Source organism: Callithrix jacchus, chromosome 22 (genome assembly GCF_049354715.1).
Source record: "Callithrix jacchus isolate 240 chromosome 22, calJac240_pri, whole genome shotgun sequence".
NCBI classification, from domain to species: Eukaryota; Metazoa; Chordata; class Mammalia; order Primates; family Cebidae; genus Callithrix; species Callithrix jacchus.
Window position 1 is genome coordinate 27,118,375 of NC_133523.1, and position 27,792 is coordinate 27,146,166.

At 36.4% G+C, this 27,792-nt stretch overlaps 1 protein-coding gene across 3 annotated transcripts in view; it reads left to right on the forward strand.

Moving 5' to 3' along the window:
• The window catches only part of URI1 (URI1 prefoldin like chaperone), an 80,718-nt gene that overhangs the window by 27,695 nt on the left and 25,231 nt on the right, over positions 1 to 27,792 (forward strand). For 2 of the 3 annotated variants that reach the window (XM_002761974.7, XM_017967767.4), the window contains exons 2-4: positions 8,750 to 8,784; positions 22,906 to 22,984; positions 23,953 to 24,088. In XM_002761974.7, the coding sequence (XP_002762020.3) occupies positions 8,750 to 8,784; positions 22,906 to 22,984; positions 23,953 to 24,088 (250 nt within the window). The remainder of the gene's footprint in view (positions 1 to 8,749; positions 8,785 to 22,905; positions 22,985 to 23,952; positions 24,089 to 27,792) is intronic. The other variant, XM_008987665.5, reaches the window with a different exon arrangement.

The window sequence follows — 27,792 nt, forward strand, 5'->3', positions numbered from 1 at the left end:
ACAACATGCCAGAACCTCTGGGACACATTTAAAGCAGTCTCTAGAGGAAAATATATAGCAATAAGTGCCCATATGAGGAGAATGGAGAGATCCAAAATTGACACCCTATCATCAAAATTGAAAGAGCTAGAGGAGCAAGATCAAAAAAACTCAAAATCTAGCAGAAGACAAGAAATAACTAAGATCAGAGCTGAACTGAAGGAGATATAGACACGAAAAACCCTTCAAAAAAATCAGTAAATCCAAGAGCTGGTTTTTTGAAAAGATCAACAAAATAGACAAACCACTAGCCAGATTGATAAAAAAGAAAAGAGAGAACAACCAAATAGATGCAATAAAAAATGATAAAGGGGAAATCACCACAGATTCCACAGAAATTCAAACCATCATCAGAGAATATTACAAACAACTCTATGCACATAAACTAGTAAACCTGGAAGAAATGGATGAATTCCTGGACTCCTGTGTCCTCCCAAGCCTAAACCAGGAGGAAGCTGAAACTATGAATAGACCAATAACAAGGTCAGAAGTCGAGGCAGCAATTAAGAGCCTACCACACAAAAAAAGCCCAGGTCCAGATGTGTTCACAGCCGAATTCTACCAGACACACAAAGAGGAGCTGGTACCATTTCTTCTGAAACTATTCCAAATAATCCAAAAAGAGGGAATCCTTCCCAAATCATTTTATGAGACCAGCATCATCCTGATACCAAAACCCGGCAGAGACCCAACAAGAAAAGAAAACTTCAGGCCAATATCCATGATGAACATAGATGCAAAAATCTTCAATAAAATATTGGCAAGCCGATTGCAACAGCAAATCAAAAAACTTATCCATCATGATCAAGTAGGATTCATCCCGGGGATGCAAGGCTGGTTCAACAAACGCAAGTCTATAAACATAATTCACCACATAAACAGAACCAAAAACAAAAACCACATGATTATCTCAATTGACGCAGAGAAGGCATTCGACAAAGTTCAACAGGCCTTTATGCTAAAAACCCTCAATAAACTCGGTATCGATGGAATGTATCTAAAAGTAATAAAAGCTATTTACGACAAACCAACAGCCAGTATTATACTGAATGGGCAAAAACTGGAAGCATTCCCTTTGAAATCCGGCACTAGACAAGGATGCCCTCTTTCACCACTCCTATTCAATATAGTACTGGAAGTTCTAGCCAAAGCAATCAGGTAAGAAAAAGAAATAAAGGGTATTCAAATAGGAAAGGTGGAAGCCAAATTGTCTCTATTTGCAGACGACATGATATTATACCTAGAAGACCCCATCGCCTCAGCCCAAAAACTCCTGAAACTGATAAGCAACTTCAGCAAAGTCTCAGGATATAAAATCAATGTGCAAAAATCACAAGCATTCGTCTACACCAATAACAGACTTAAAGAAAGCCAAATCAAGAACGAACTGCCATTCACAATTGCTACAAAAAGAATAAAATACCTAGGAATACAACTCACAAGGAACATAAGGGACCTCTTCAAGGAAAACTACAAACCACTGCTCAACGAAATCAGAGAGGACACAAACAGATGGAGAAACATTACATGTTCATGGTTAGGAAGAATTAGTATTGTGAAAATGGCTATATTGCCCAAAGTAATTTACAGAATCAACGCTATCCCCATCAAGCTACCATTGACTTTCTTCACTGGAGAAAACCACGATGAACTTCATATGGAACCAAAAGAGAGCCCGCATAGCCAAGTCAATTCTAAGCAAAAAGAACACAGCAGCGGGCATCACACTACCAGATTTCAAACTATACTACAAGGCTACAGTAATCAAAACAGCATGGTACTGGTACCAAAACAGAGATATAGACCAATGGAACAAAACAGAGGCATCAGAGGCAAGACAACATATCTACAACCATACAAGCTTTGATAAATGTTGGGGTCCGGCACGTCTGCCGGGGGACTACCGACCTGCAGGAGTCCCTGAGACCGCCAACGTAGATGTCTCATTCAACCTGAGGGAGAGAGTGCGCGGAAGTGAAAGAATAAAGGAAAGCGGAGTCTGGAGGGGTGGCTTAGGATATGTCCAAGCAGCAATTTTATTTTTGCAATACGTTTCATTATATACTTTTCTGAAGTCAAAGTTGTCTATGCCAGATCAATGTACTTAAGTTACAGTAAGCAAATTACGCCCACTAAGTTACGCCTAGTAAGTAAGTTAAGTCCAGTAAGTAGGTTACGCCCAGTAAGTAGGATACTTCCAGTAAGTAGGTTACGCCCAATAGGTCAAGGTAAGTAAGTTACAGGTATACCCACTAAGTTACAATAAGTAAGTTACCAAGTGTAATACTTAAGTTAATATTTTACAATGAAGGTAACAAGGGTCCAAAATGAACACAATCAAGCAATAAACCATAAGAAGCTGGAAGTGGACACAGTGCCTTCCAAGTCCTCATATCCATAAAGTAATGTCTGTTAATTATTTTGAATAACATATAGTTCTTCTCTCGGTTCCTGCTTTCCCTCAGCTCGACTCCCCCAACTGGGGATCTGTGTCTGGGCTCAAGCTCACCGTATGGCAAGGCCCATTTCCCTGGGGCCTCACACGGGAGCGATCCCCACAGATTCCCTTAGATAAACCTGACAAAAACAAGCAATGGGGAAAGGATTCCCTGTTTAATAAATGGTGTTGGGAAAACTGGCTAGCCATGTGCAGAAAGCGGAAACTGGACCCCTTCCTGACACCTTACACTAAAATTAACTCCAGATGGATTAAAGATTTAAACATAAGACCTGGCACCATAAAAATCCTAGACGAAAATCTAGGCAAAACCATCCAGGACATAGGAGTAGGCAAGGACTTCATGAACAAAACACCAAAAGCATTGGCAACAAAAGCCAAAATAGACAAATGGGACCTAATGAAACTCCACAGCTTCTGCATGGCAAAAGAAACAGTCACTAGAGTGAATCGGCAGCCAACAGAATGGGAAAAAATTTTTGCAGTTTACCCATCTGACAAAGGGCTGATATCCAGAATTTACAAAGAACTCAAACAGATTTACAGGAAAAAAACAAGCCCATTCAAAAATGGGCAAAGGATATGAACAGACACTTTACAAAAGAAGACATATATGAGGCCAACAATCATGAAAATATGCTCATCATCACTGGTCATTAGAGAGATGCAAATCAAAACCACATTGAGATACCATCTCACGCCAGTTAGAATGGCGATCATTAAAAAATCTGGAGACAACAGATGCTGGAGAGGATGTGGAGAAAAAGGAACACTTTTACACTGTTGGTGGGAGTGTAAATTAGTTCAACCATTGTGGAAGACAGTGTGGCGATTCCTGAAGGCCTTAGAAATGGAAATTCCATTTGACCCAGCAATCCCATTGCTGGGTATATATCCAAAGGACTATAAATCACTCTACTATAAGGACACATGCACACGAATGTTCATTGCAGCACTGTTTACAATAGCAAAGACCTGGAACCAACCCAAATGCCCATTGATGATAGACTGGATTGGAAAAATGTGGCACATATACACCATGGAATATTATGCAGCAATCAGAAATGATGAGTTTGTGTTGTTTGTAGGGACATGGATGAATCTGGAGAACATCATCCTCAGCAAACTGACACAAGAACAGAAAATGAAACACCGCATATTCTCACTCATAGGTGGGTGATGAAAAATGAGAACACATGGACACAGGGAGGGGAGTACTAAACACTGGGGTCTATTGGGGGGAAAAGGGGAGGGCCAGCGGGGTGGGGGAGCTGGGGAGGGATAGCCTGGGGAGAAAAGCCAAATGTGGGTGAAGGGGAGAAAGGAAGCAAAACGCACTGCCATGTGTGTACTTATGCAACTGTCTTGCATGTTCTGCTCATGTACCCCAAAACCTAAAATGCAATAAAAAATTAAAAAAAAAAAAGAACACGTCAGTGTTTTAAGAAGTGGCCCCATACAATTAGACTTGGATTTCATTAGCAGTTTAGCTTTTCAGCATATTTATAACATAATTTGTTTAAAATTGAAATTTTTTTTTTACTTTTATGGTGGTTTGTTGGTTTGTTTATTTATGAGACAGGGTCTCCCTCTGTCTTCCAGGCTGGAGTGCAGTGGTGCCATTTCACCTCACTGCAACCTCCACCTCTCTGGTTCAAGTAATTCAGGCTACCTGAGTAGCTGGCATTACAGGTGTGCACCACCACGCCTGGCTAAGTTTTTTATTTTTAGTAGAGACAGGGTTGCACTTTGTTGACCAGGCTCCTGAACTCCTGGCATCATGTGATCCACCAGCCTCAGCCTCTCAAAGTGCTGGGATTACAGGCATGAGACACTGTGCCCAGCCTGTGCTGGTTTTTATACAGTAACCCTCAGTTTATTGCAGTTTATCCCAATGCTTTTTGCCTTTTTTCTCGTTAGGAACCTGTAGTCAATTCCTTCTTTCTTTGCAAAGGGGTTTATTTAAAAGATTTGTAATTCTGCAGATTTCGTTGAAAGTACACTTCTTGTATACTTTGGTACTGGTATTTACATACCTACTTGACAAATCTTATCTTTTAAGAAATTATTTTCAGCTTTTAAGTAACTGTCACATAATAGTGTATGTCCGGTATCCATTGGCTTCAGCTCCCACTGATACTATTTTCTTTTTGACTCAGCAGCTTTAAAACCAAAATAGTAAGATCTGTCTTGAAGCCACAGTCTAGCAAGAGAAGCAAACTATGTAAATTTAGACAGCTCTGATTAGCACAGTTCTCAAACTGTTGTATTATGCATTAACCCATACGGGAAGAATTTAAAATTTCAGTTTGGTGAGAAAAGTTTTAGAAGTGAAGGGTTTTTGAGAAAAGTATCAAAGATCAGAAAACACTCTTGACCTTTTAGGCTTTCTGCTCTGGTCTAGTTTTAATGCGGTGTTGTGTCGAACTTGCAAACCTCATAGGTTTATGCCCCCTTGTGGTCTGTCACCAATATAAATAGCACAAATAAAAATTTTAAGTACTGGAGAGCCTACCGCATGTTACTGCTATCCTTTGTAAAATAATTTCTAAAAAGCAACTTCTGAGGAGAAACAGCTAAGAAATGATGATTTCTGTTTTCCATATAACTGGTGGACCTTAAAAATTATCAGATGTTATTTTAACCCTTGGTAATAGAATGTATGTATATGTTAGCTGGACACTAATAAACAGAAAAATATTAGTTCATTAGGGTGGACTGTCCATCATTGCCCTTCTGGGCATCTAATCCTATTAATGTATAAATATCTTAAAAATATGGTGAGGTGTGGTAGTAATTATGGGGTTAGCACACTACCCTTCCACCTTTAACTAAACCTAACAGATATACTAGTAAATGGTGTTTGAGAAATACGTCGTTTGTTCTTACTTTTTTCATCTGAAGGGGCCAGGAGCTGTAAGAGGCATTGGAAGAAATAAGGATTATAATGTTAGTGAATTGGTGAACTTAAGCTTATGGAATTTGCTTTTACTGACATGATTGGCAAGGTCTTATTCATGACTGTGGGACTGAGGAACTAGTGGAGGAGAAATAGCAACAGCAGCCAGTGTTTTAAAACTGCAGATGTCACCAGTGTTTTTCCACTGTTATCCAGTAAGTTGTATGACGGTTAGAAGCAGGCCAGTATAGGGACTATGGGCTTTAGGATTAGATAGAATCCCTGTTAGAAAGACTTGGTTTTAAAACTGATTTCATCTCTTACCAGTTCCTGGACAGGTGTGTAATATTAGATAAATTACTTCTCTGAATACAAGTTTCCTCTCCAAGTAAAGATTAAAACCTCCTTCATCGAACTCTTGGCAGCTTGTTTTGTCTTACGCAGTGGTGGCATATCCCACTGTTGTTACTGCTCATAGGTTGAAGACAGTTTTGCGTTGTAAAGAATGTATGCCGTATGACTTAGTAGCCACTGGCTTGTTGGTAAAGACTCCTAAATGGTGGCAAATCAGCTCATAGTTTTTTCTTAACAGTGGACTTCTGCCATACTTGTATGTAGGTATGTACTTTATTATAAATTCTTGAGTGTAAATGAGGTCATTATATTCAGGAATTTACTAGTTCAGTTATTTTGGTGTTGAAGCCTAGTAACTGCTTTTGAAAAAAATGAAAATGATACAATAAGATTTTTTTCTTTAGGGGCACTTTTGCATGTTTTGGCAGGTTTAAAAAAATCAAAAAAGCTAGTATTATTCTTCCATTTTGACCTGAAAGTAATGAAACGTTTTTGTTTCTTTTGCTGTGTTTTTCAAGTGTTGTTTATAGAACAAGGCTCACTGCCTTATGGCTACTTTTAAAATTTAATACTTAAAGGAATTAATCTTAAGTCCCTTTGCAGGATAAATAAGATTCTTTGGAATCATTTAACTTAAGAGAAAAATAAGGCTTCTTTTTATAACCCCTCCTACAATTTCTAAGTTGTAGAAATTTACTAATTTTTTTTCTTTGAATAACTTTCTGTAAAACAGAAGAAAACTAAAAAAAAAACACCTCAAAATATAATAGAACTGCTTGGGCTTAAATCTTTTTTGCAAGTTGATGTACCATAAATTATGTAAAGAAAGATAACCATAGACATTTCATCAGAAGACTAATCTGTGTATTTTCATATCTACCTCTTTCATCTTTCCCCTTATTTCTCATTTCCAAAATATTTCTTGTGTAGTTTACATTTGGATTGTGCTTATTTGAAGTCTTCCATGTTCTAAACACTATATGTTAAATACTAATAAAGACTTGAAAATGTAAGGCAGCATTTTAGTAGTGAACATTTCTCTTGTACATTGTGAAATGAATTTTGTTGTTGGTCTATCTTCCTAAGGAGCCTATTTTAGGGAAATAAAAGGAACAGGGGAAGGATGGCCAGAACAAAGTGGGGGATAGACTGTGGGGAGCGATGGCAAGAACACATGCCATTCTACCAGGGGTGTGTTTTTTATACATAAAAAGCATATGTGCCAAATTTACATATTTACTAATTAAAAAGGCTTCCTGGAAACATTAGGTAGACTATCTTCTGTAACCTTTAACACTGTCACTAATGGATATAGCTTAGAAAATTTCCTCGAAGGTCCTTTAAATAATGTAAATGATTATGAATATGTAACTAGTTAATATGCAGCTACGAAAGGATTATCATGTAGAGGTTAATGAACATTCTGCTCTTATGGTTTGCAGGGCTTTGCTTTCTGTGCTTTTGGCTCACTTCATGCTTGGAAACACATGCATTGGGATTGGAAAACATCCTGACTGTTTTTGGGTCTCATCTTTTAATGGGGTTGTTAAATAGGAACTTTATAAAAAGGATTTCATGAACATTTTTTTCCTTTTTAAATTTACATTGAATTCTGTTTGTCTATTTTGTAATTACTGCCAAATCAGAAACAGTGAAGTGGATTGATGTAGTTTTAGCTTGGCTCTTCCAGATGTAAAGTCAGTACTCTATTATATATTGCCACTGTTATTAAGTGTTGCTATGTGATTGATACTTACTGAGAGATCTTCATTCTAAAATGGACTTTTTATGCTGAGTTAATGTGTAGTATCGTTGAGTTTCTGAATATAGCATATATTTTGGTACAGGATTGCTGTCTTAGTATTTAAAATATCCCCAAAGAAGACATCTATTTCAGGAATTAAATGTTATAATAGAGGAATTTTGTGACAGGTCTAAAAAAAAACTTGTGATTTTTTTTTGGTGGGGGGCAGTGAAACATTGAGCATACACAAGAGATAATATTGGTATTTAGAGCAGTGAACTAGAGCAGCGTTTTGCAAACCAGATAATGCTGCTGTTTTTTTCACCTGGCCTAATCTTAAGCATTTTGGCTTTCATCTCCTAGTTTCTCTGTCCCTAAAATGATGCTATGGTATTCTAGTCTGCTGTTTAAAGTTTTTATTAATAGATAATTTAAAAGTAGAGATAATTAGCAATCCTTGAAAATAGTGTTAATTTTTAAATTGTCTTCAAAAATAGTGTTATTTTTTAAAATTGCATTTTTCAGAAAATAAGTGTTCTTATTTTCTGAGCGTTTTGAGAATGTACTGAAATATCTCCAAGGAAAACAAATAACTTTTGTGCTTAATTTCATTGTTATAGTATTATAAACATAGCTTAAACTGGCTGTGAAGTGCTTACAGTCTTTATCATAATTCACTGGGGAACAAATGAGCTGTTCAGAGCATCTCCTTATCCCAAGTATTTCTTCTTGAAAATGTAGTAGAAAAATATCACTGAATTCATTTTTTAGTGCGTCAGAATAAAAATTACAGGTGAAAATGTTTGGAGATATACTGACAAAATAAAATATTTTCACTACTGTCATTTCTTTCTTTTTAACTGACGAAACGTGGATGTTACATTGGTTTCTTGTTATTTATAATATTTACGTATTCTACAAAATATGTAATACTGAGGACAGGTCTGTAGATTGTACAAAATACTAGTTATCTTATATCATATGTCACCTAATAGTTATGAAACGGGTTTTGTACCAAAGTATGAATCAGAAAGCTGTAATTTGTTCTGCAGTTATCAGCCTGCATTAGAGGGTTATGATAAAGTGTGCTGCTTAAAAACTAACATTCACATCTCTGTGCGTTTGACAAATAAAAATGTATACTGAGATGCTATTAAATCTGTAAAGCCACTGTTCTTGTTTTCAGATACACTGATTTTTGTAGCTCTGTGCATAGCTCTGTTTTTTCATGAGTAGTTATCTGTTTTCATGACAGGTGGTCACTAACTGCCAAGAGAAAATCCAGCATTGGTGAGTGAAAGATGGTTTTATTACACTTCTGAAATACTGATGGGGTAACCTACTTGTGTTTAAATAATGTGTTTGCTGTTTGTGTGTGTATATATGACCAGTAATTGAATTCTTCCAGTATCTCCATTTTGAATGCCTTTGATACTAATTTATATTGTCTTTCACCCTTTTCTGAATTACACGTTTCTGATTTTCTGACGTTGCGTTACCACTTGTATTTATTCTAAGTGCCTTCTTTCCTTTTATTTTTTTTTAGGTTAGAATACTGTTAATATTATGAATTGGAGACTGAGACATTTTTGAATGTAATCATAGAGTTATATTTTGGAGATATTTCTTACATTTTAGTGGAAAAACAATTGGAATGAGTTACTTTAAAATAATGATGGAAATAGGGCACAGAAATGTTTTCCCAAAGTTTGAAAAAAATCTAATTGTCTGTTTTTCAGAGCTTGTTTTATTGACTGTACTTTTTTTTTTTTTAAGAGAGAAAGCATTATCTATTTTAATGTGCTAATCTATAGTTAATAGGACCGTGTTTGGTAAATAACACACTTTCCTTTGGCTTCTGAGGAAAATGCTCAATTTAATGGTGAATAAAATCTTATATTATGAGTTGTCATGAGGTATAGCTGTTGATCTTACAGATATCAAATTACAATATATCCATGCTGTGCTTACGAAGATTTCACTGAGAGAACAACAGGAGCTGTCTTGATTATTGTCTGCAGGGTTATTGCAAAAATCATGGTAACTGCCCCTTTAGTGGTGAGATTAAACCTTCGGTTATACACCATCAAGCATATAATATTTTAAATTTATTTTAGGAGGCTTTTTCTTCATGCCTGAGAGATCTCCAAGGAAATAATTTATAGTTAGTGTATATCAAATGTTTTTTGGTTTAAATGCACATAGGCTGCAGGCAGTGGATAAGAGTGAAAATCAGTGCAATCTGTACACATCATCTTATTAAATTTTGACTGTTGGCTTGCAGAAAATAATCTAAAACTAATAATACCCACTTTATAAATAAAAATTCAGGACTTCATTAATTTTCAATAAATGCACCGTTGTAGTTGCTTCCACTGGTGGTGTAAGTCTGTCAACATTTCCATAATGGTCCATTGGCCTTTCATTATACATTCAGTTCAGGTTAAAACTTGAAATACAAGTCCTTGGCCAAAGAATTTTTTTCCCCAGCACATTGAGTCAGAGTGGCCCATTTTACAAATAATTTCCAGGGGAAGTTTTATTAATGTGGACTTCTATCTATTGGTTTTGCTGAGAATAGATGCTAGTTTACATAAATGGGTGAATAGTAACTTGCCTCTGGTTCATTTTATAAGATTCTTATTAGAGAGTTCTTTCAGGATAAAGGCACGTTTTCATCCTTTTATTCACAACCCCTACTCTGGTTCAAAATAGGCACTTAATAAATGTTTGGGTAAATGAACACCAAATATAGGGTTATTTTCTGTATCACTTTTTAGTTTACAAATACTCTAGTAGTGCACAAGTCTAGTGAGCAGTGACAGAAATGTGACAGGTTCAGGTGACCCTCAATTTCATGTTTTAGTTTTTTAAAACCCTCTAAACTGTAGAAGCTTAGCATATTTGCCTATACGTATCTTGAAGTACTACAGTACTTTATACATTAAAAAATTAAAATTATTTTTTTCCAATTAAAAGTTGCATTTTCCTCTGAATCATTTCTGATTGGTTCAGGAAACAGATTTTCTGTTTGCTTTTAATGAGGATCTATACATGGTATCATATTACTCAAATCTGAATGGCCAGTAAGTTTATCAATTCATTATATCAAAAAATTGAAACCAACATGTCTGCATTTCCCTGAAAGTTAAGAAATTGCTATTTGGGAGTGTGGTGGAATTCTTGCGGTATTTTTGCATTCTCTTAATTCCACAAGCAATGATTGAGTTTCTACCGTGTGCCAGTATTGTGCTGCTCTTTAGAATTGAAAGACTCTGCCATGGAAGAATTCATAGTCAGGTATTAAACAAGGAAATCACAATAATTTTGTGCTACTTGCAGAGATATGAAGCAAGTACAGGAGTTCAGAGGCTGGAGCCATTCTCAGGGTGTCTCACACACTGCTTTTTAAAGCATGTTGCTTTAATTCTTATTTAACCCTTGGTATTAGCCTAGTCTAAAATACAATTTCTGTTAAGCTCCTCTTCTTTATGGGTATATACCAGTATAATAAGGAAGAATAAAATATATGATTTGAAAAATGCATTGTTATGCTAGTGATGTTTATGCTTTGTGTAATTTTTAAAGGATTCTTTCAGGAACAAGAGTGTATATTCTAGGTTCAGAAATAATCTAAATTGTTTTTTGTTTAAAAAAATGTAGGACAGGGAGTCAAAATATTTGTAGAAAAATAGGAGTGAAATGGTCGGGGACCACAGGATCTACCCAAAAAAGTCTTTGAGAAAATTAATTTAAATCCTGGAACTTTGGTGAACTAAGACATTTATAATATTTGTTTAGTTAATAACAGATAAAAAGGAAAGATTCAAGCCTAATGGTTGAGAATTCGTATGACATTATTTTAGAGCTAATAATAATGGTTTTCAGTTTAGTGAGGATTTTAAAAATGTTTTTCAATCAAACGTTTTTTCTTTATAATCTTTTACTTAAATGAGGAAAATAAGGTATTATGAAATTCACACACTGTCATCTCATTAAAGTATGAGGATACTTCCCACTGTTTGGTCCACTAGTGTCTGATCATTCTGTTTGTGGATTTTATCTGTAATTTTCTTTCTAATTCTTCCTTAAAGAGCATGGCATTTGGAGTCACAGACTGTATTTGAATCCTGTCATTTATTAACGTTTTGACCTGAACAATTACGTTAAGAATCTCAGTTTGTTCTTATAAAGTGATGATGATACACTACTTAACTCAAAGGGTTGTAGTGAAGATCAAATGAGATCATGTCTGTAGAACACTCTGCCTGGCACTCAATAAGTGTTAATAGTAGCTCATATGTCTTTTTTGAAAATTTTAACTGTCAGACAAAAAAAAAAGCCAGTGCTTTGTAAATATTTGTGAATATTTAGTGTTTATTCCATTTTTTGTAATGACGGAGAGAGAGTTGGCTTTCTGTGAATTATTGTTATAGCATTACATGAATATTTTGTTATGAAGAATTTCAAGTAAGAGGTGATAGAGTAGTACAGTGATTCCTCATGTACTCATCAGCTTTGATAATTATCAACTCATGATTTTCTCTAAACTGTTTCAGCATCTTACCTTGCCATCTACTCCTGCCTCCAATTTTTTTTTTAACTTTTTTTAGATTCTGGAGGTACATGTAGAGGTTTGTTGCAAAGGTGCATTGTGTTATGCTGAGGTTTGAGGTACAGTTGAACCCATCACCCAGATAGTGAGTGTGGTACCCAGTAGGCTGTTACTCAGCCCCTGCCCCTGCCCTTCCTCCCTGCTCTTGTATTCCCCAGTGTTTATTGTTCCCATCTTTATGTCCATGTGTCCCCAGTGGTTAGCTCCCACTATAAGTGAGAACATAGAGTATTTGGTTTTCAGTTTCTACATTAATTCACTTAGTATAGAGGTCTCCTGCTGCATCCATGTTACAGCAAATATTTATTCTTTTTTATGGCTATGTAGTAGTCCATGCTATATAAGTACCACGGTTTTATTATCCAGCTCACTGTTGACAGGCACTTGGATTGATTCCATGTCTTTGCTCTTGTGAACAGTGCTGTAGAGAACATACAGGTGCATGTATCTTTTTGGCAGAATGATAATTTTGGGGGGTGGTCTGTATTTAGTAATGGGATTGCTGGGTTGAATGGTTGTTCAGTTTAGTTCTGAGAAACCTCCAAACTGCTGTCCACAGTGGCCCAGTATTCCCACCAAAAGTGGAAAAGCATTCCCTTTTCTCTGCAGCACTGCCAGCATCTGTTTGTTTGTTTATTTATGAGACAGAGTTTTGGTCTTCTTGCCCATTGCCTGTGCCATGGCGTGATCTTGGCTCACCTCAACATCTGCCTCCCGGGTTCAAGTGATTCTCTTGCCTCAGCCTCCCAAGTAGCTGGGCCTATAGGCATGTGCCACCACACCCAGCTAATTTTGTATTTTTAGTAGAGATAGGATTTCTCCATATTAGTCAGATTAGTCTTGAGCTCCCGACCTCAGGTGGTCTGCCTGCCTCGGCCTTCAAAAGTGCTGGAATTACAGGCATGAGCCACTGTGCCTGGCCTTATATTTTTTGACTTTTTAATAAAAAAACCATTCTGACTATCCCACCTCCAATTTTGAAATGAATCTAAGTCATATCACTCCATCCAGAAATACTTCAGTGTATGTCTTTAAGAGATAAGAAAGACTGTATATTAACTCTTAAAGATTTAAATAAAAAAATTTAAATTAGGCAATACATTTACATGTTTCAAAATTTAGGAAGTATGAAAGGATGTAAATGATGTATAGGTTCCTTCTACCTTTGTCCCTTAATTCTCAGTTCTGTTTTCTTTTTCTTTTTGAGACAGAGTCTTGCTCTGTCGCCCAGGCTGGAGTGCATTGGCGCAATCTTGGCTCACTGAAACCTCTGCTTCCTGGGTTCAAGCGATTCTCCTGCTGCGGCCTCCCAAGTACCTGGGATTACAGGCTGCCACACCTGGCTAATTTTTTGTGTGTGTTTTAGAAGAGACAGGTTTCACTGTGTTGCCCAGACTGGTCTCAAACTCCTGAGCTCAGGTAGTCTGCTCACCTCGGCCTCCCAAAGTGCTAGGATTATAGGCGTGAACCACTGGGCCTGGCCCCTCAGTTCTTTTTTCTGGAAGCAACAGTTTTTACCAGTTTCTCAGAAATCTTTTCAGAAATGGTTTGCATAATGTAAGTGTTCGTGTATATATATATGTGTGTATGTGTTGTGTATGTGTATTCATCTACATGTTTATATATGGATCCCATCCTTTTGGACAAAAATGAAATCGGATTTACCTGTTCATTTAGCACTATACCTATCCTATATCATTAACTAACTGTTCCTCTTTACCTCACTTCCATAAATTTCACCGTGTGTCAAACATCTAACTTTCAGAATTACAAAATGAGACCAGGAACTTTTTTTAAAAAAATATTTAATTGCTATATCACTAAGAGTACAGGTCTGTAACTCAAAATACACCCTTGCTAAGATGATATATTTATTATTTTATTGCTCCTTAGTAAAGTTACTCCAAAACTTAGTGGCCTGAAACGACCACTGTTTACTTGCACGGGATTCAGTGGGTGTGCCTATTAAGCTGGGCTCACCTGTGTGGTTCTGCTCGTCTTGTCTGGGCTCACTGCTTTGGTAGCAGCCAGTTGGTGGCCGGGTCAGCTGTGTTGTTTGTCCAGTGCTGTTGGTTGAGCCTCTACATCCATGTACTCTTTTGTCCGGCTTGCTTTCTCTGGGAATCTCAGGGCAGCAAGAATGGAAGCTGCCAGGCCACATTATGTTGGTCGAAGGAACTCACAAAGCCAGTGAAGATTCACAAGGTGGGAAGATAACACCCACCTGTTGAGAGGAGGCGTGAAAAAGAATTAATGGTTGTTTTAATGCACTGCAGTGACTTTATGGAATAGGTTCTATACACACAAAAAGGAAGTCTCCTTCCTTTATGTTGACTGGTGAGAATGAAATGAAATAGTAATAGTACATGGGGCGTCTGGCAGATCATGTTGATGTTAGGCGTTACTTGTAATCACAAATCGTATACGTGTGAGTTGTCAAAAATTTATTGTCCTCCTTTATCTTAAAAGGATTTTTGGTAAAGGTATCTTTGAAATTACATGAAGCAGACGTAAATATAGAAAAAGATATTTTGTACAAGTGTTTAACTTTGGAAAGAATAGCTTTAAATTTAGACATAAAAGCTCCAAAATGCTCTGGTATGTGAGTTTTGAGAGAGAGTCTAAAGCAAATGTTTGTTATTTTTCAAAGGAAACTGGACAAAAATAATTGTTAAGAGGAAAAGAGTAATAGTTTCTATTAGAATTTAGTGTAGGAAATAACCAAGAAAGCATACCTGTATAAGCACAAATCTCAGGTGAAGACTTGATTTTTCTCTTTTTTTTTTCTGTTGGAATTCCTCTTTCCTGTCAGCCAATTGGGGTGGAGATAACTATTTTATGCACACATCATATGTCTGTCTATATGTCACATGATTTTGAGGGATTCCTTGTACACAGAAACACTGAACTGTTTCATTGTAATAATGCCATGGTTTATAGTATATTTCTTATGAATACCTGAAACTGTTCTCTCGAGTTGCTTTCACATGGCTATATAAAATTTATTTTATTTTGTACAATATGTGAAATGTTGATCTGCATACTTTTAAAGCTTGTAAAAGCTGATGACTTTGTTCTACAGCGTTAGGTAGATTTGTAAACTGTTTTTCAGAGCCCATATTTTACTGACTCCAAAGTGTTCAGTCACTGTTTTGTAGAGGGCTTTCTGTTTGGGCTTTTTCTTTATGGGTTTTTTTTCCCCCTCCTCTTGAACAGAGAGCAGCTTCTAAACTTTCTGGAGATTTTACAAGTTTTTGTTGTTGGAGTTTCTGCAGCTGTTTATGAAAGTCTTCGGGATAAGGGAGAAGAATCATATATACAAATCCTTTTGTCATTCTTCAAGTTTCTGCACAGTTTAACAAAAATAGTACATGGGTTGGTGATTAAGTAAGTTTGGAATTTTTGTGTGTAATGTTTCAAAGGAAATTAAGAGACAAAAAAAGATTCAAGTTGAATGTTTGAAGAATTTGTTTTCCCCAAATGTGAATTTGATTTTTAAATTTTTATTCTGAATACAAAATGAATGCATGCTTAGTTATGGAAAAGTTGAAATAAGAAAGGAATAAAGATAAATTCACTTATAATTGTAAAGAGAAGCTAATTCTCTCCCTGTTAATAAAACATTCCCTTTTATTCCCTCCAGCATCTTCTTCCCCCCCCCCCCTTTTTTTGAGACAGAGTTTTGTTCTTGTTGCCCCAAGCTGGAAGTGCAATGGTACAATCTTGGCTCACTGAAATCTCCGCCTCCCAGGTTCAAGTGATTCTCCTGCCTCCCAAGTAGCTGGGATTACAGGCATGCACCACCACGCCTGGCTAATTTTTTGTATTTTTAGTAGAGACAGGGTTTCTCCATGTTGGTCAGGCTGGTCTTGAACTCCCAGCCTCAGGTGATCTGCCCGTCTCGGCCTCCCAGAGTGCTGGGATTACAGGTGTGAGCCACCGCACCCAGCCCCTTCCAGCTTCTTAATTTCGTATGTGTATTTGTGTGACTACGGTCAAACTGTACATGCTTTTTTCTTTTTCTTTTTAAAGAGCTAATGATTTTTTACTTAAAATTTATTACTTGCAGGAGTCCTTAAGTTTTTATATCTTGTTTTTGGAAGCAACCAACTAATTTAATATTTAAGACACTTCTGAAAATGAAAGGAAAACTTACATGTTATAGGAGAAATTTTTCCCCTGAAGAGGTTTAAACTATTATTTTTAAAAATCCCTAATCACAACCCATCATCTAGAATACAGTCTTTGATGATGGTGATGTGTTTCCATTGTCCATATGCTTCGGTTCAGTTTCCCGTGACCAGCTCGAGTCCAGGGAGTATCTGACTGAGGCAAAGGGCTTAGGGCTTACTACTTTGGGCACACCTTAGATTTTTCATCTTTGTCTCAACTGTATTATTAGGTTTGAAAACTTTTTTTTTTAAATACAAAGTAAGAGTAACATCCAGTGAAACTCGCAAGCACAGAGTCCTGTTTGATGATGAAAGTGTAAATATTGCAACAACCATAGTGCTTGGCTGAGAGGCGCATCACTCGGTGATAATCCTGAGTGCTTGTTCTTATTTTGAGAAGTGTAAGTCTAGATAAGACAGATTGGAGTGGCTATCAGAGTAAGACTTGGGAGAAACGTAGGCTGTAAAAAGTTGAGGCATGCCTATCATTTACTTCTTACTCATTTATATTGAATTCATGACCAAATTGATGAGAGTTTTTGCATTTTTCTTCTAATGTGCTTTTAAGTCAGTTGATAATTTTCAGGATTTTAAATATTTGGTAGGTTCACAATCAGAATTGCTATTTTTCACTGTTGTAAAACCTCTTGAGAAACTAACCTGGAGGGGTCTATGATTGGGCCTCTGTTGAAACTGTATGTAAAATATGAGTTCTTTCTCTCAGGGAAGAGTCTGGAGTTTTTCTAGTTTCTCATAGGGATCAGTGACCTAAGAGGGTTTTTAAATTGCTACTCTAATTAAGAAAACTCACAAAATTACTTTTTTCTAAAATATGCTTTTGAAAGAAAATATAAAGTGTAAAGTAAGAAAACCTATGAATTATGGTAAGATTTAAGTAGAAATTGACACAAACTTTCAAAGCTTAAGTCAGCTATAAACTCATCACACCTTTTCTAGAAGGTCCCTTCCTTTGATTTATAAGAGGAATTTATATTAGTTGTAGAAAATTTGGAAAATAAAAAGAACAGAAATTACCTATAAACTCATCAGTAAAAATTTAAACAAGGCACTTTAGGATATTTCTTTCAAACTTAGATGGATGTGTTTTTACATATTTTTTAAGCTTTTTTTATTTTGAATTCATGTCTCATTTTCTTAGAGCAATGTGAATGAAGAGACAGGTACCTGTGGTATCTGACAGGTCTTCAGACACATGTATATAGTTTTAGAGAGAATACTAGAACAGATTTTTCTGTCCAGGCTTACTATGTATATCCATTGTACTTTGTTTTCTCATTGTTGAAAAGTTAAATTGAAGAAATCTAGTAGAATGTTAGCTGCATCTCTCTCTTTAGATAATTTTGTTTCATTGACTTGAAAAACTATGTTTTTATATTTGGTTTGATCTTAGTATCTATGTCTACTAGTAAAGTTTTCTGATGGACTCATAAAATATAAAGGACATAGATTATTTCATCAGTGTCTTCTGTAGGCATAAATTTCTTGGTATAATAGAGTTATAAAAAAGGAATATACCACCATTCTGCCTGAATTTTGTGGTATATTTCAGTTATCAACTGGAATTACTAAATATTTTGCCATGACCATTTAGAAAAAAAGCCTAATGCTATTGATTTAATTCAAGTACATTTAAATTTTCTGTGCGGAGTGTTCCTTTTCCCACCAAATTGCGTTAAGCTTTTTTCAGTAATTTTTTAGTAAAATGTAACTTTATCATTTTGTTTAGATTGCTTAAAAGGATACTTTGAAAAAAAAAATCATTTCTTGCTTTAGTAACTGGAGGACATCTCTTTACCTGTATAGAATCCGTGTCCGAACTTAGTATTCCTCTATTTTCTTAATTTTAGAGGTGCACGTCCAGGCATCCTTCAAACTAGTGGATCTTTGACAAAGATTCATTGCAAAACAATCAGCAGACAATCAGAAAGGCATGCTATGTGAGCGATGATCCCTGCAGCATATGCCAATGGCTTGTTGTAGAGGAGCTGCTCAATACATGCTGGATTGAACTAAAACAAGGCTTTTTTTTGGATGCTTACTGGGAAGTTGTAGGGTGGGTATGATGGACTTTTCTAAATTATTTCTAAAGATGGTTATATATTTCCTTGTATATATTCCAGAATCTTTAGATTTTTATCATTTCTTAAAAATAAAAAATTACCTCTGTCCCAGATTAACCCAGATGTTAGCACTTATATAGAATTCTTTTCCTTTTCCCCCTTTTAGGCATTTCACAGTATTTTCGGGTGGTCTATTTAGGATGTTAGGTAAAGGGAAAGAGAATGATAGAAGGTTTTTTTCTTAAAAAAAGAAAAAACCCCAGCTACTCGGGAGGCTGAGGCAGGAGAATTGCCTGCACCCAGGAGGCGGAGGTTGCGATGAGCCGAGATCGCGCCACTGCACTCCAGTCTGGGTAACAAGAGCGAAACTCCGTCTCAAAAAAAAAAAAAAGAAAGAAAAAAAAAACTGGTTCAGTATTAGTATTTGCTGCCTTCTTTTTTATTTTTTTTTTTTTGAGACGGAGTTTCGCTCTTGTTAACCAGACTGGAGTGCAGTGGCGCGATCTCGGCTCATCGCAACCTCCGCCTCCTGGGTGCAGGCAATTCTCCTGCCTCAGCCTCCCGAGTAGCTGGGACTACAGGTGTACACCACCATGCCCAGCTAAGTTTTGTATTTTTAGTAGAGACAGGGTTTCACTTTGTTGACCAGGATGATCTCGATCTCTTGACCTCGTGGTCCACCTGCCTCGGCCTCCCAAAGTGCTGGGATTTTAGGCGTGAGCCACTGTGCCCAGCCTTTTGCTGCCTGTTTTAACTTCCTACTTTAAAATTAGCCAAGTCTTATTGTTTCAGTCTGCTTTAAGTTTTATCTCCCTTTTTTATTATTTAAAGGTTGGAGTATTTATCACTGGCCTCAAAGGACGTAGACTTTTTTTTCTTCACAGAGATTTTTATTTTTGTCAGTCACTTTTAAGAGGATTAAAAATGTTGAGTCTCTTTCATATTTCCTCGTCCCTTTAAAAATATTCTATTATGGCACATTTCAAACATACAGGAAGAGTGATTCTTGATCACATTATCTGTCTGTACCTTAATCTGTGAATCCATTTATTCTGATTAATTTCAAAGTAAATTGTGGACATTAGTGTATTTTACCCCTAGATACTTGAGCATGTACCTCATTTAACTTGATTTCTCTCTTCTCACAATTTTATGAAAATGAGCTGTTTACCTTGGGGTCTGGCCTGATCTTATCCTTTAAGGGTAAGGCTAACTTGTGGTTGCATTATGGTCTTCATTGCTGCTGCCTTTTTTTTTCCCCTTAAAAGGTACTCTCAAAAGGCACGTTGCACATCATTAGCAAGATTCAGAAGCACGTGGTTAAAGTTTCTTATATGCCTTATACCTATGCTTTAGTTCTTGTTTTCTGTAAGGAATGTTGCATGAGGATATTGGAAACAAATTTAAAATTAAGAGTTGAAGGCGGAACCGAATCTGTAAGGATCCATTACGGTGAAGCCAAAGAAGCAGGTCTAGCTATTCTAAGTGAGTAGGCTGGAGAGATGTTTCTTAACTCTATCTGGGTTTTGTTTTCCATTTGAAGAAAAACTGTTTTAAGCAGTTACCTCTTTTGACTACTATAATATGACTCCTGTGTCCAAAAATTAATTACATCTTTTCGATTATTAAAATAGAAAAACTGTTTAAATTTTGTTACAAATAAAGATCCCAGACTTCCCTCTGTAATGCATTAGTTCTTAGCATAACTTTTGTATTTTCTGTCGTATAGGCTTTGTCGTCTTTAACAGGATTATTTAAGCCTTAAATAATAGAGAGGCTATTTGGAGATCACTGTTTGAGCGGTTGGTCCCGGACATTTTCACGAATGTAGTCTTTAGAGAGAGAGGGTTCCTCAAGCTGCAGTTTCTGCCAGACACTGCTTAACTCCTCCTGGCCTCCCTTCAGAAAGAATTTCTGCATGGGCTGCATTTTAAGTGATCTTCTACTTTCGTATTTATAGATAATAATTCAAAATTTATAAATAGCAACTCTAATCTTAAACTGCTCTCCAGTATGTCCAGACTTTTGTTCTAGAGAGAATTATTAATAAGTTGAAACTGAATATATTTGACTTGAAATACTGCCATTGATCTCTGGTACTACCTGTTGTCGAACCTGCTGTTCTTTTAATGTACAAAATAGATGTTTTCTGAGGAAGTTTTTTTTCTCCTAAGCATAGTTACCAAAGTAAGACATGTTGAATGCTAACTTTAATACCAGCTTCTTAATATTCGTAGAAACATTTAGATATCTAGGCTGGTGTATATAGTCCTTGAGCATTTGCAGAATTACTTGTCTGAAACATAAGTAAGCTGTTAGTGATCTGTTATTAATAGTGAGTGTTGACTGTCTAGGCACTGCACCAGTCAGTCCTCTGTAGATATTATCCCACTGATTGCTCATACCAGCCCTGTTTCCAAAGCCATTGATTGGTTCCATTCAGCTGTCCTGTCTTTCAGCAAGTTCTACTATTTGTATCAGATTGGTTAGTGAAATCTTGTAGGTAATAGTCTTTCTTCAAAGTTTTAGAATTGATGTTTTTTGATGCTTCATGGAAAAAATGAGTATTGGAACCAACATAGTAGATGTTCCATGCTGGGCAGTGTGTTAGACCTTTTATATTTAATTCTCTTGAAGCTGTGAGATAAGTATTAGTCCAGTTTTACCATTGAATATACTAGGATTAAGGTTAATTTGTGGAAATTTCATGGTAGAGCTTGGGATTCACTCTCTGTTCTGACTTCAAAGCCATGTTCTTTCTGGTACATAGCCTTGTGTGAGGTTTTTTTTTTTGCCATTTTATCCATATAAAAATTTTGTAGGAGGAGGATTTTTGCCTTAAACAAAAGAATAAAATATGTTTTATGTCACTTTATAGAACAGGATTTTTTTGGGAAAGTTTTTAAAGAGCAGTTGCATGCGAGAAAATGAGAAAGCTTTTGTGAAGGCATGCAGGTAGCCAGCGAGGTTAAACTCACTGCTTGCCTCATCATGGTAGAGGAGAGCTGCCTTCTTGCTGTGCAGTTTTTCCACCTTCCTTCTACTTTGTGTTCTGTAAAAGAAAAATATTGTTAAGTGATATTTATTATATGCTATGTAAAATAATATATATGTGAAATTTCTTAAAATCTTAAGACTAAGTGAGATAATTTTTTATTATGCTACTGTTGCTTCAGGGAACTAAGCAGTAAGCTGAAACCAATTCCGTGATGTTTATAGCACAGTCATTTATATTATCTGGAGAATTGTTACCTACATTGCAGTTTATCCTAATTTCAATTTGACAATGTCTACATGTTCTTTTAAATTACTTGCTGAGTTGGTGAGTTTTTCTGTTATTTTTTAAAAACTGACAACATCTTTCTGCTTAAAAATAAAACTCAGTGCTGTAGTTTTGCTTGCAGCCTGTATCTTAGTAGGGAACCCTTAGCAAATCCAGTCTTTAGAGAAATTTTGAAAATGGGCATCGTGGCATAGGCTGCTGCCTGGTATCACTCAGAAAGAAGGACTATTCATTTCCAGCAGACGTTAAGAGCTGAGTAAGGCCCATAGCATGGAAATACGACCATCTCTGGCCCTACAGAGTTACACCTTCAGGTTGTTTGAAATTGCTTTATTTGGTAGCTCTGTTTGATATAACAAGCAACAGACTCCAAAGCCAAATTGAAAAGCCTTTTATATTACCTCTACTTCATTTCTTGTACCCCCAGTTGATTCTCTCTTACCTTAATCACATTATTATGAATTATTGAAGAGCTAATGATACCTTTTTTAGGTTTTCTGATGAGGACTAAAGCATCTGATCAGATTTTGTGTTCATGATTTCAGCTTCACAGCCAGTATCTTATTCAGTCAAAAGCTTTATTAAACCTCTTCTTTTGGCCGGGTGTGGTGGCTCACACCTGTAAATCCCAGCACTTTGGGAAGCTGTGGTGGGTGGATTGCTTGAAGCCAGGAGTTGGAGACCAGCCTGATCAACGTGGCGAAGAAACCTGATCTCTACGGAAAATACAAAAATTAGCCGGCCATGGTGGCATGCTCCTGTACTCTCAGCTTCTGGGGAGGCGAGGCAGGGGAATCACTTGAACCCAGGAGGTGGAGGTTGCAGTGAGCTGAGATTGTGCCACTGTACTCCAGCCTAGGCTACAGAGAGACTCTATCTCAAAATAAATAAATCTCTTCTTTCTTCATCTTGAGTCCCTGCTTCTCTCCAAACATCAGGCCCCCTTTTACTGTCTCCCGTAATTTTCACATTTTATGTAGTCCAGACAGTCTTGTATCTTAAAGACAGTAATTTTCCAAATTTGAGTATTCTGCTTCTAAATGCGAAAGTCCCTGGAGAGTCTTAATTCTTCAATAAATGTATGGTAGAATAATGCCATTGCTAAACTTTATAAAAACAGGATTTTAAAACTAAAAAAAAAAAAAAACCACACTAATCTTTAATTTGCTAAAATTAGGTTTTCACTTAGCTTCTTTTATGATACCTAGCCTATTGGAAAAATTGTTAATAATTTGTGTATTTGGTATTTTCTATCAACAGGAAGAAGGTAGATAATGACTATAATGCCCTTCGAGAAAGACTCAACACCTTGCCTGATAAATTGTCTTATAATATAATGGTATGTTTGCTGTGTTTCTTTTAAAGTAGTAGTAGTTTCTTGTAAACATATTGACTGTCTTCAGTTCACAGAATGCTGAGCTGATGGACTGGGTCCGAGGTAACTACGTAGGAAGGAAGATTTGTTTTGTTTTACTTTATCAGAATAGACTAATTGTAGCAATCGTGGGCATTTACCTCTTTTTCATAATATATATGGGGACATAAATGACATAAATATTAGCACAAAATTGGACATATTTTGAATGGAAACTTACTATATAAAAGATGTAATTATGACAGAAATATGGCTCTTAGTGGTTTCTTGTTAGCCAGAGCAGGAATAGGCCATAATGTTTTGTAATTCACAGAATTAAACCTTAGGACATTGATTTTTATATAAAAAGGTGCTGCTAATTTTTGTTCTAATGATCTTTACATTGTCATAGTGATCTGTTTATGAGCCCTGCATTAGAATCTTTCATTGCATGAATATTCTTTCTCATGAAGACTTTGTTCTATTATTCTAGTCCAAGTATTTTGCATATATACCTAGGTAGATCCGTTAAAGGTATTTATTTACTAATTCCTGCTTTGCAAAAATGGCTGTTTTATTGAAAATAATTTTTAGTTTTATCAAAAGTATTTTGCATTGACAGTGTTTCACAATTAGTTGCTTTTATTTAGATTTGCAAGTGAATGAAAAGTATGAACATGCCGAGACAGTCCTGCTTTCTTGAAGAGTTGTATGTAAATGTGGTGTGGATGTATTTTCTTGTTTTAACATTGATTTATGAACATAAAGCAATTTTCTGTAGATTTTCCTAGTAAAATTCTAATAGAATGTTAAATTTCTGTGAAGTTGGCATTTTATTTTTCCCAATGTATAAATAAAATTCAGTAATAGAGTAAGGCTTTTAATGCAAAGTGTTTTATATAAAATGTGTTTTTCAGTGTTTTATGTTTTCTTTTTTTTTTTTTAAACAATAGGTACCATTTGGCCCTTTTGCCTTCATGCCGGGAAAACTTGTCCATACTAATGAAGTTACTGTTTTACTGGGGGACAACTGGTTTGCAAAGTGCTCAGCAAAGCAGGCTGTAGGTTTAGTTGAGCACCGAAAGGAACGTAGGTACCCATTTTAAGTGATGTTTTTTGTTGTGTATGTATCCATTCACAGAATGCCAAGCTCAAGGACTGTTTCTTACCAAAAGTACCTTCCATGATTGGTGAATCCAGGCTCTTTGTGATTCTGTTGAATTGCAGGTAGCTTGAGTAGAACCAGCATTTGAGAACGAGCTGGAGAATGAAGCATGAAGCATCTGGGTTGGAAATGTCACCCAGTTGGCATCTTTTCAGAAGTTACAAAGTATCAGTCATTACCTGTGATTTTGTGGTTAGAAGTTGGGAAGACATAAAAATTGGGAGTCATTTTATACTTTAAAATTGGTTTGTTTTAGTTGCTATTATAGACTTACTTTTGCATTTAATACTTTAGTACACAGAAATAATGTGTTTGCTGCTTAGTGAACTAAGAGAAATACCTATTTATGCAAGCAGACAATTCTTAAAAATGCTTTTTGGTTTGGAAAAAAAAATCCTATTTTCATTTGATAGAAGAGACCAGGTGTAACAAGGTGCTACCTAAAACAGCACCCTTACCCTTTTTGAGTCCAGTTCTCCGCATCACTTTATTAAGGCAGCTCTTGAGTTTTATCTGTACTGTTATCTGTAGATAACACACACACACACACACACACACACACACACACACGGCACACAGTACACATTTTGCAGTAGGATGAGCTAGCTTGGGTTCTAGCTTACTTGTATTTTAAAATTAGGTTCAGTTTCTAATCTGTTCTTATTTCTGTAATACGTATTTAGATTGACAGTATAGTATCCGTCCTACCTGCTTTTTGATCTTCTAGTTAAATGTGTATTTGAAAATAAATTTTTGGCAGATCCTTTTGTATAAATAAGGTCATACTAGACAGAAAACAGCTGGGTCTTCTAAAGCTGAACTTGATTTCACTTATATATGAGTGGGTACTAGAGAACTCATTCAGTGAAATTCTGGGAACTATATTTGGAGACTCTAATTGCAAATCAACTTTTATAAGTTTATAATTGATGTATATTTTAATCTTTTGTGACACTAATCAGAATCTTATTGTTAGGCCTGTATGTAATTTCTGGCAATGATAAATCTTTTGGCTTTGATACATTAAAATAAGTCATGTATATTAGTGAAAGAGATTGGGCATATGGGCATACTTTTTTCTTTCTTTTTTTTTGAGACGGAGTTTCGCTCTTGTTACCCAGGCTGGAGTGCAATGGTGCAATCTCGGCTCACCGCAACCTCCGCCTCCTGGGTTCAGGCAATTCTCCTGCCTCAGCCTCCTGAGTAGCTGGGATTACAGGCACGTGCCACCATGCCCAGCTAATTTTTTGTATCTTTAGTAGAGACGGGTTTCACCATGTTGACCAGGATGGTCTCGATCTCTTGACCTCGTGATCCACCCGCCTTGGCCTCCCAAAGTGCTGAGATTACATGGGCATACTTTTTTCTTTAAAGACCTTACTGAAGACGAAGCCTCTCTTTATATACTGAAGTAGCTCTGATGTTATGAAATGAATCTGTTACCTGTTGAAGTTTGTTCATGTTGATTTTCATATTTCAGTGAAAAAAATCTTTATAATTAGTGATAACTTAAAATATTAATGGGAATACTTTTACTACAATAGAATAGAGTTCTAGCGTAGAGAAGCATGTTTTGGGATCATTTTCTCATAGTTAAATATGGTTTTGGAAATTGACCAAACATGGATGACTTTTGGGATAAATATTTATCTAAAATAATTTTCAAAGTATGTATTTCCTGTTACAATAAATTCTGTAATGCCGTTTTAGTCACATGCTTTTATAATTTATAACAACTGAAGAAAATAGGTATATTGTTGTATTTAAGATTTATTAAGAAAAGATACTTTATTTTTCTTAAGGCACAGGAAACATAACCAGTTAAACACATAGTCATCTCCCTTATGCCTGACTGGGGTAATTGAGGAAGCTCTGAGTTACAACACATGTCATGATTTGTTTACCCAGCACCACCGTTAGCACACAGAATAGGATACAAGATACTGCTCTCAGGACCCAGCTCCTACCAAAACCTCCCTAACACCACCCCTTGATGGTCGCACCCTACTGCTGCCTCTGAGGATTGACACCCTCAGTCTCTGTCTTTTGAGACTAGCTTCTTCACTTGCTGTAACGCCTCATGTAGGTGATTCTGTGTATTCAAAGTTCATTTCCTTTTTGCTGAGGAGTGTTCCATCACGTGCATATCCATTAAATGCGCATACAACAGTTTTTCCATTCACCTGTTGCGGGACATTTGTGTGCTTCCAGTTTTTGGCGGTTAGGAACAGAGCTGCTGTAAGCCTTTGTGTGCAGGTTTTTGTGTGAACATACATTTTTATTGCTGTTGGTAAATACCTACGAGTGAGATTGTTAGATCATATGATAAGTGTATGTTCAATTTTTAAGAGACTGCCAAGCTGTTTTCTAAAGTGGCAGTTTGATTTACATGTCTATCAGCAGTATGTGAGAATTCTGGTAGCCTTGCATCTTTGCCAGCCTTTGGTATTGTCAGTTTAAAAAGTGTAGCCATGTCTGGGCATGGTGGCCCACACCTGTAATCCCAGCACTTTGGGAGGTCAAGGTGGGCAGATCATGAGGTCAGGAGATTCAGACCATGCTGGCTAACACAGTGAAACCCCGTCTCTACTAAAAATACAAAAAATTAGCTGGGCATGGTGGCACCTGCCCATAGTTTCAGTTACTTGGGAGCCTGAGGCAGGAGAATCGCTTGAACCTGGGAGGCAGAGGTTGCAGTGAGCCAAGATTGTGCTGCTGCACTCCAGCCTGGGCAACAGAGCAAGACTTCATCTCAAAAAAAAAAATGGCCATTTGAACAGTTGTCTCATGGTTTTAATTTGCATCATTGATTGCCTAATGATGTTGAGCATTGATTTATGCACTTATTTTATCTTTTATCTTTGTGTCCTCTTTTTTTTTTTGGAGATAGAGTCTTGCTCTCTTTTACCTGTTAAATTCTTTTGCCCATTTTAAAAAATTGGGTTATATATATATTTTTGAAGCGGATTATCCCTCTGTTTCCCAGGTGGGGGTGCAGTAGGGTGATCTTGGCTCACTGCAACCTCCACCTCCTGGGTTCAAGCACCTGTCATGTCTCAGTCTCCTGAGCAGCTGGAACTACAGGTGTGCACCAGCAATCCCAGCTAATTTTTTGTATTTTTAGTAGAGATGTATTTTCACCTTGTTGGCCAGGCTGGTCTCAAACTCCTGACCTCAGGTGATTTGTTCGCTTTAGCCTCCCAAAGTGCTGGGATTACAGGTTTAAGCCACCGCATCTGACCTGGGTTGTATATTTTCTTACTGTTGTTTTGAGAGGTTTTTGTTTGTTTGTTTGTTTTTTAATATATTCTGGATTTAAGCTCTTTGTTAAATAGGTGATTTGCAAATAGCTTTTCCTCCTTTGTATCTTGTCTTTTCATTCTCTTAACAGTGTCTTTCTAGAGCAAATGTTTTTAGTTATGAAGTTCGGCTTCTGCTTTTTTTATGGCTCATATGTGTGGTATCCTATCTAAGAATGCTTTACCTAACCTTAGTTTGTGAAGATTTTCTCCGGTGTTTACTTCTAAAAGTTTTATTCTTTGACATTTTACAATTAGATCTGTGATCGATTTTAATTTTTGTTCACAGTGTGAGGTTTAGGTCATGGTTCATTTTTCTTGCATATGGA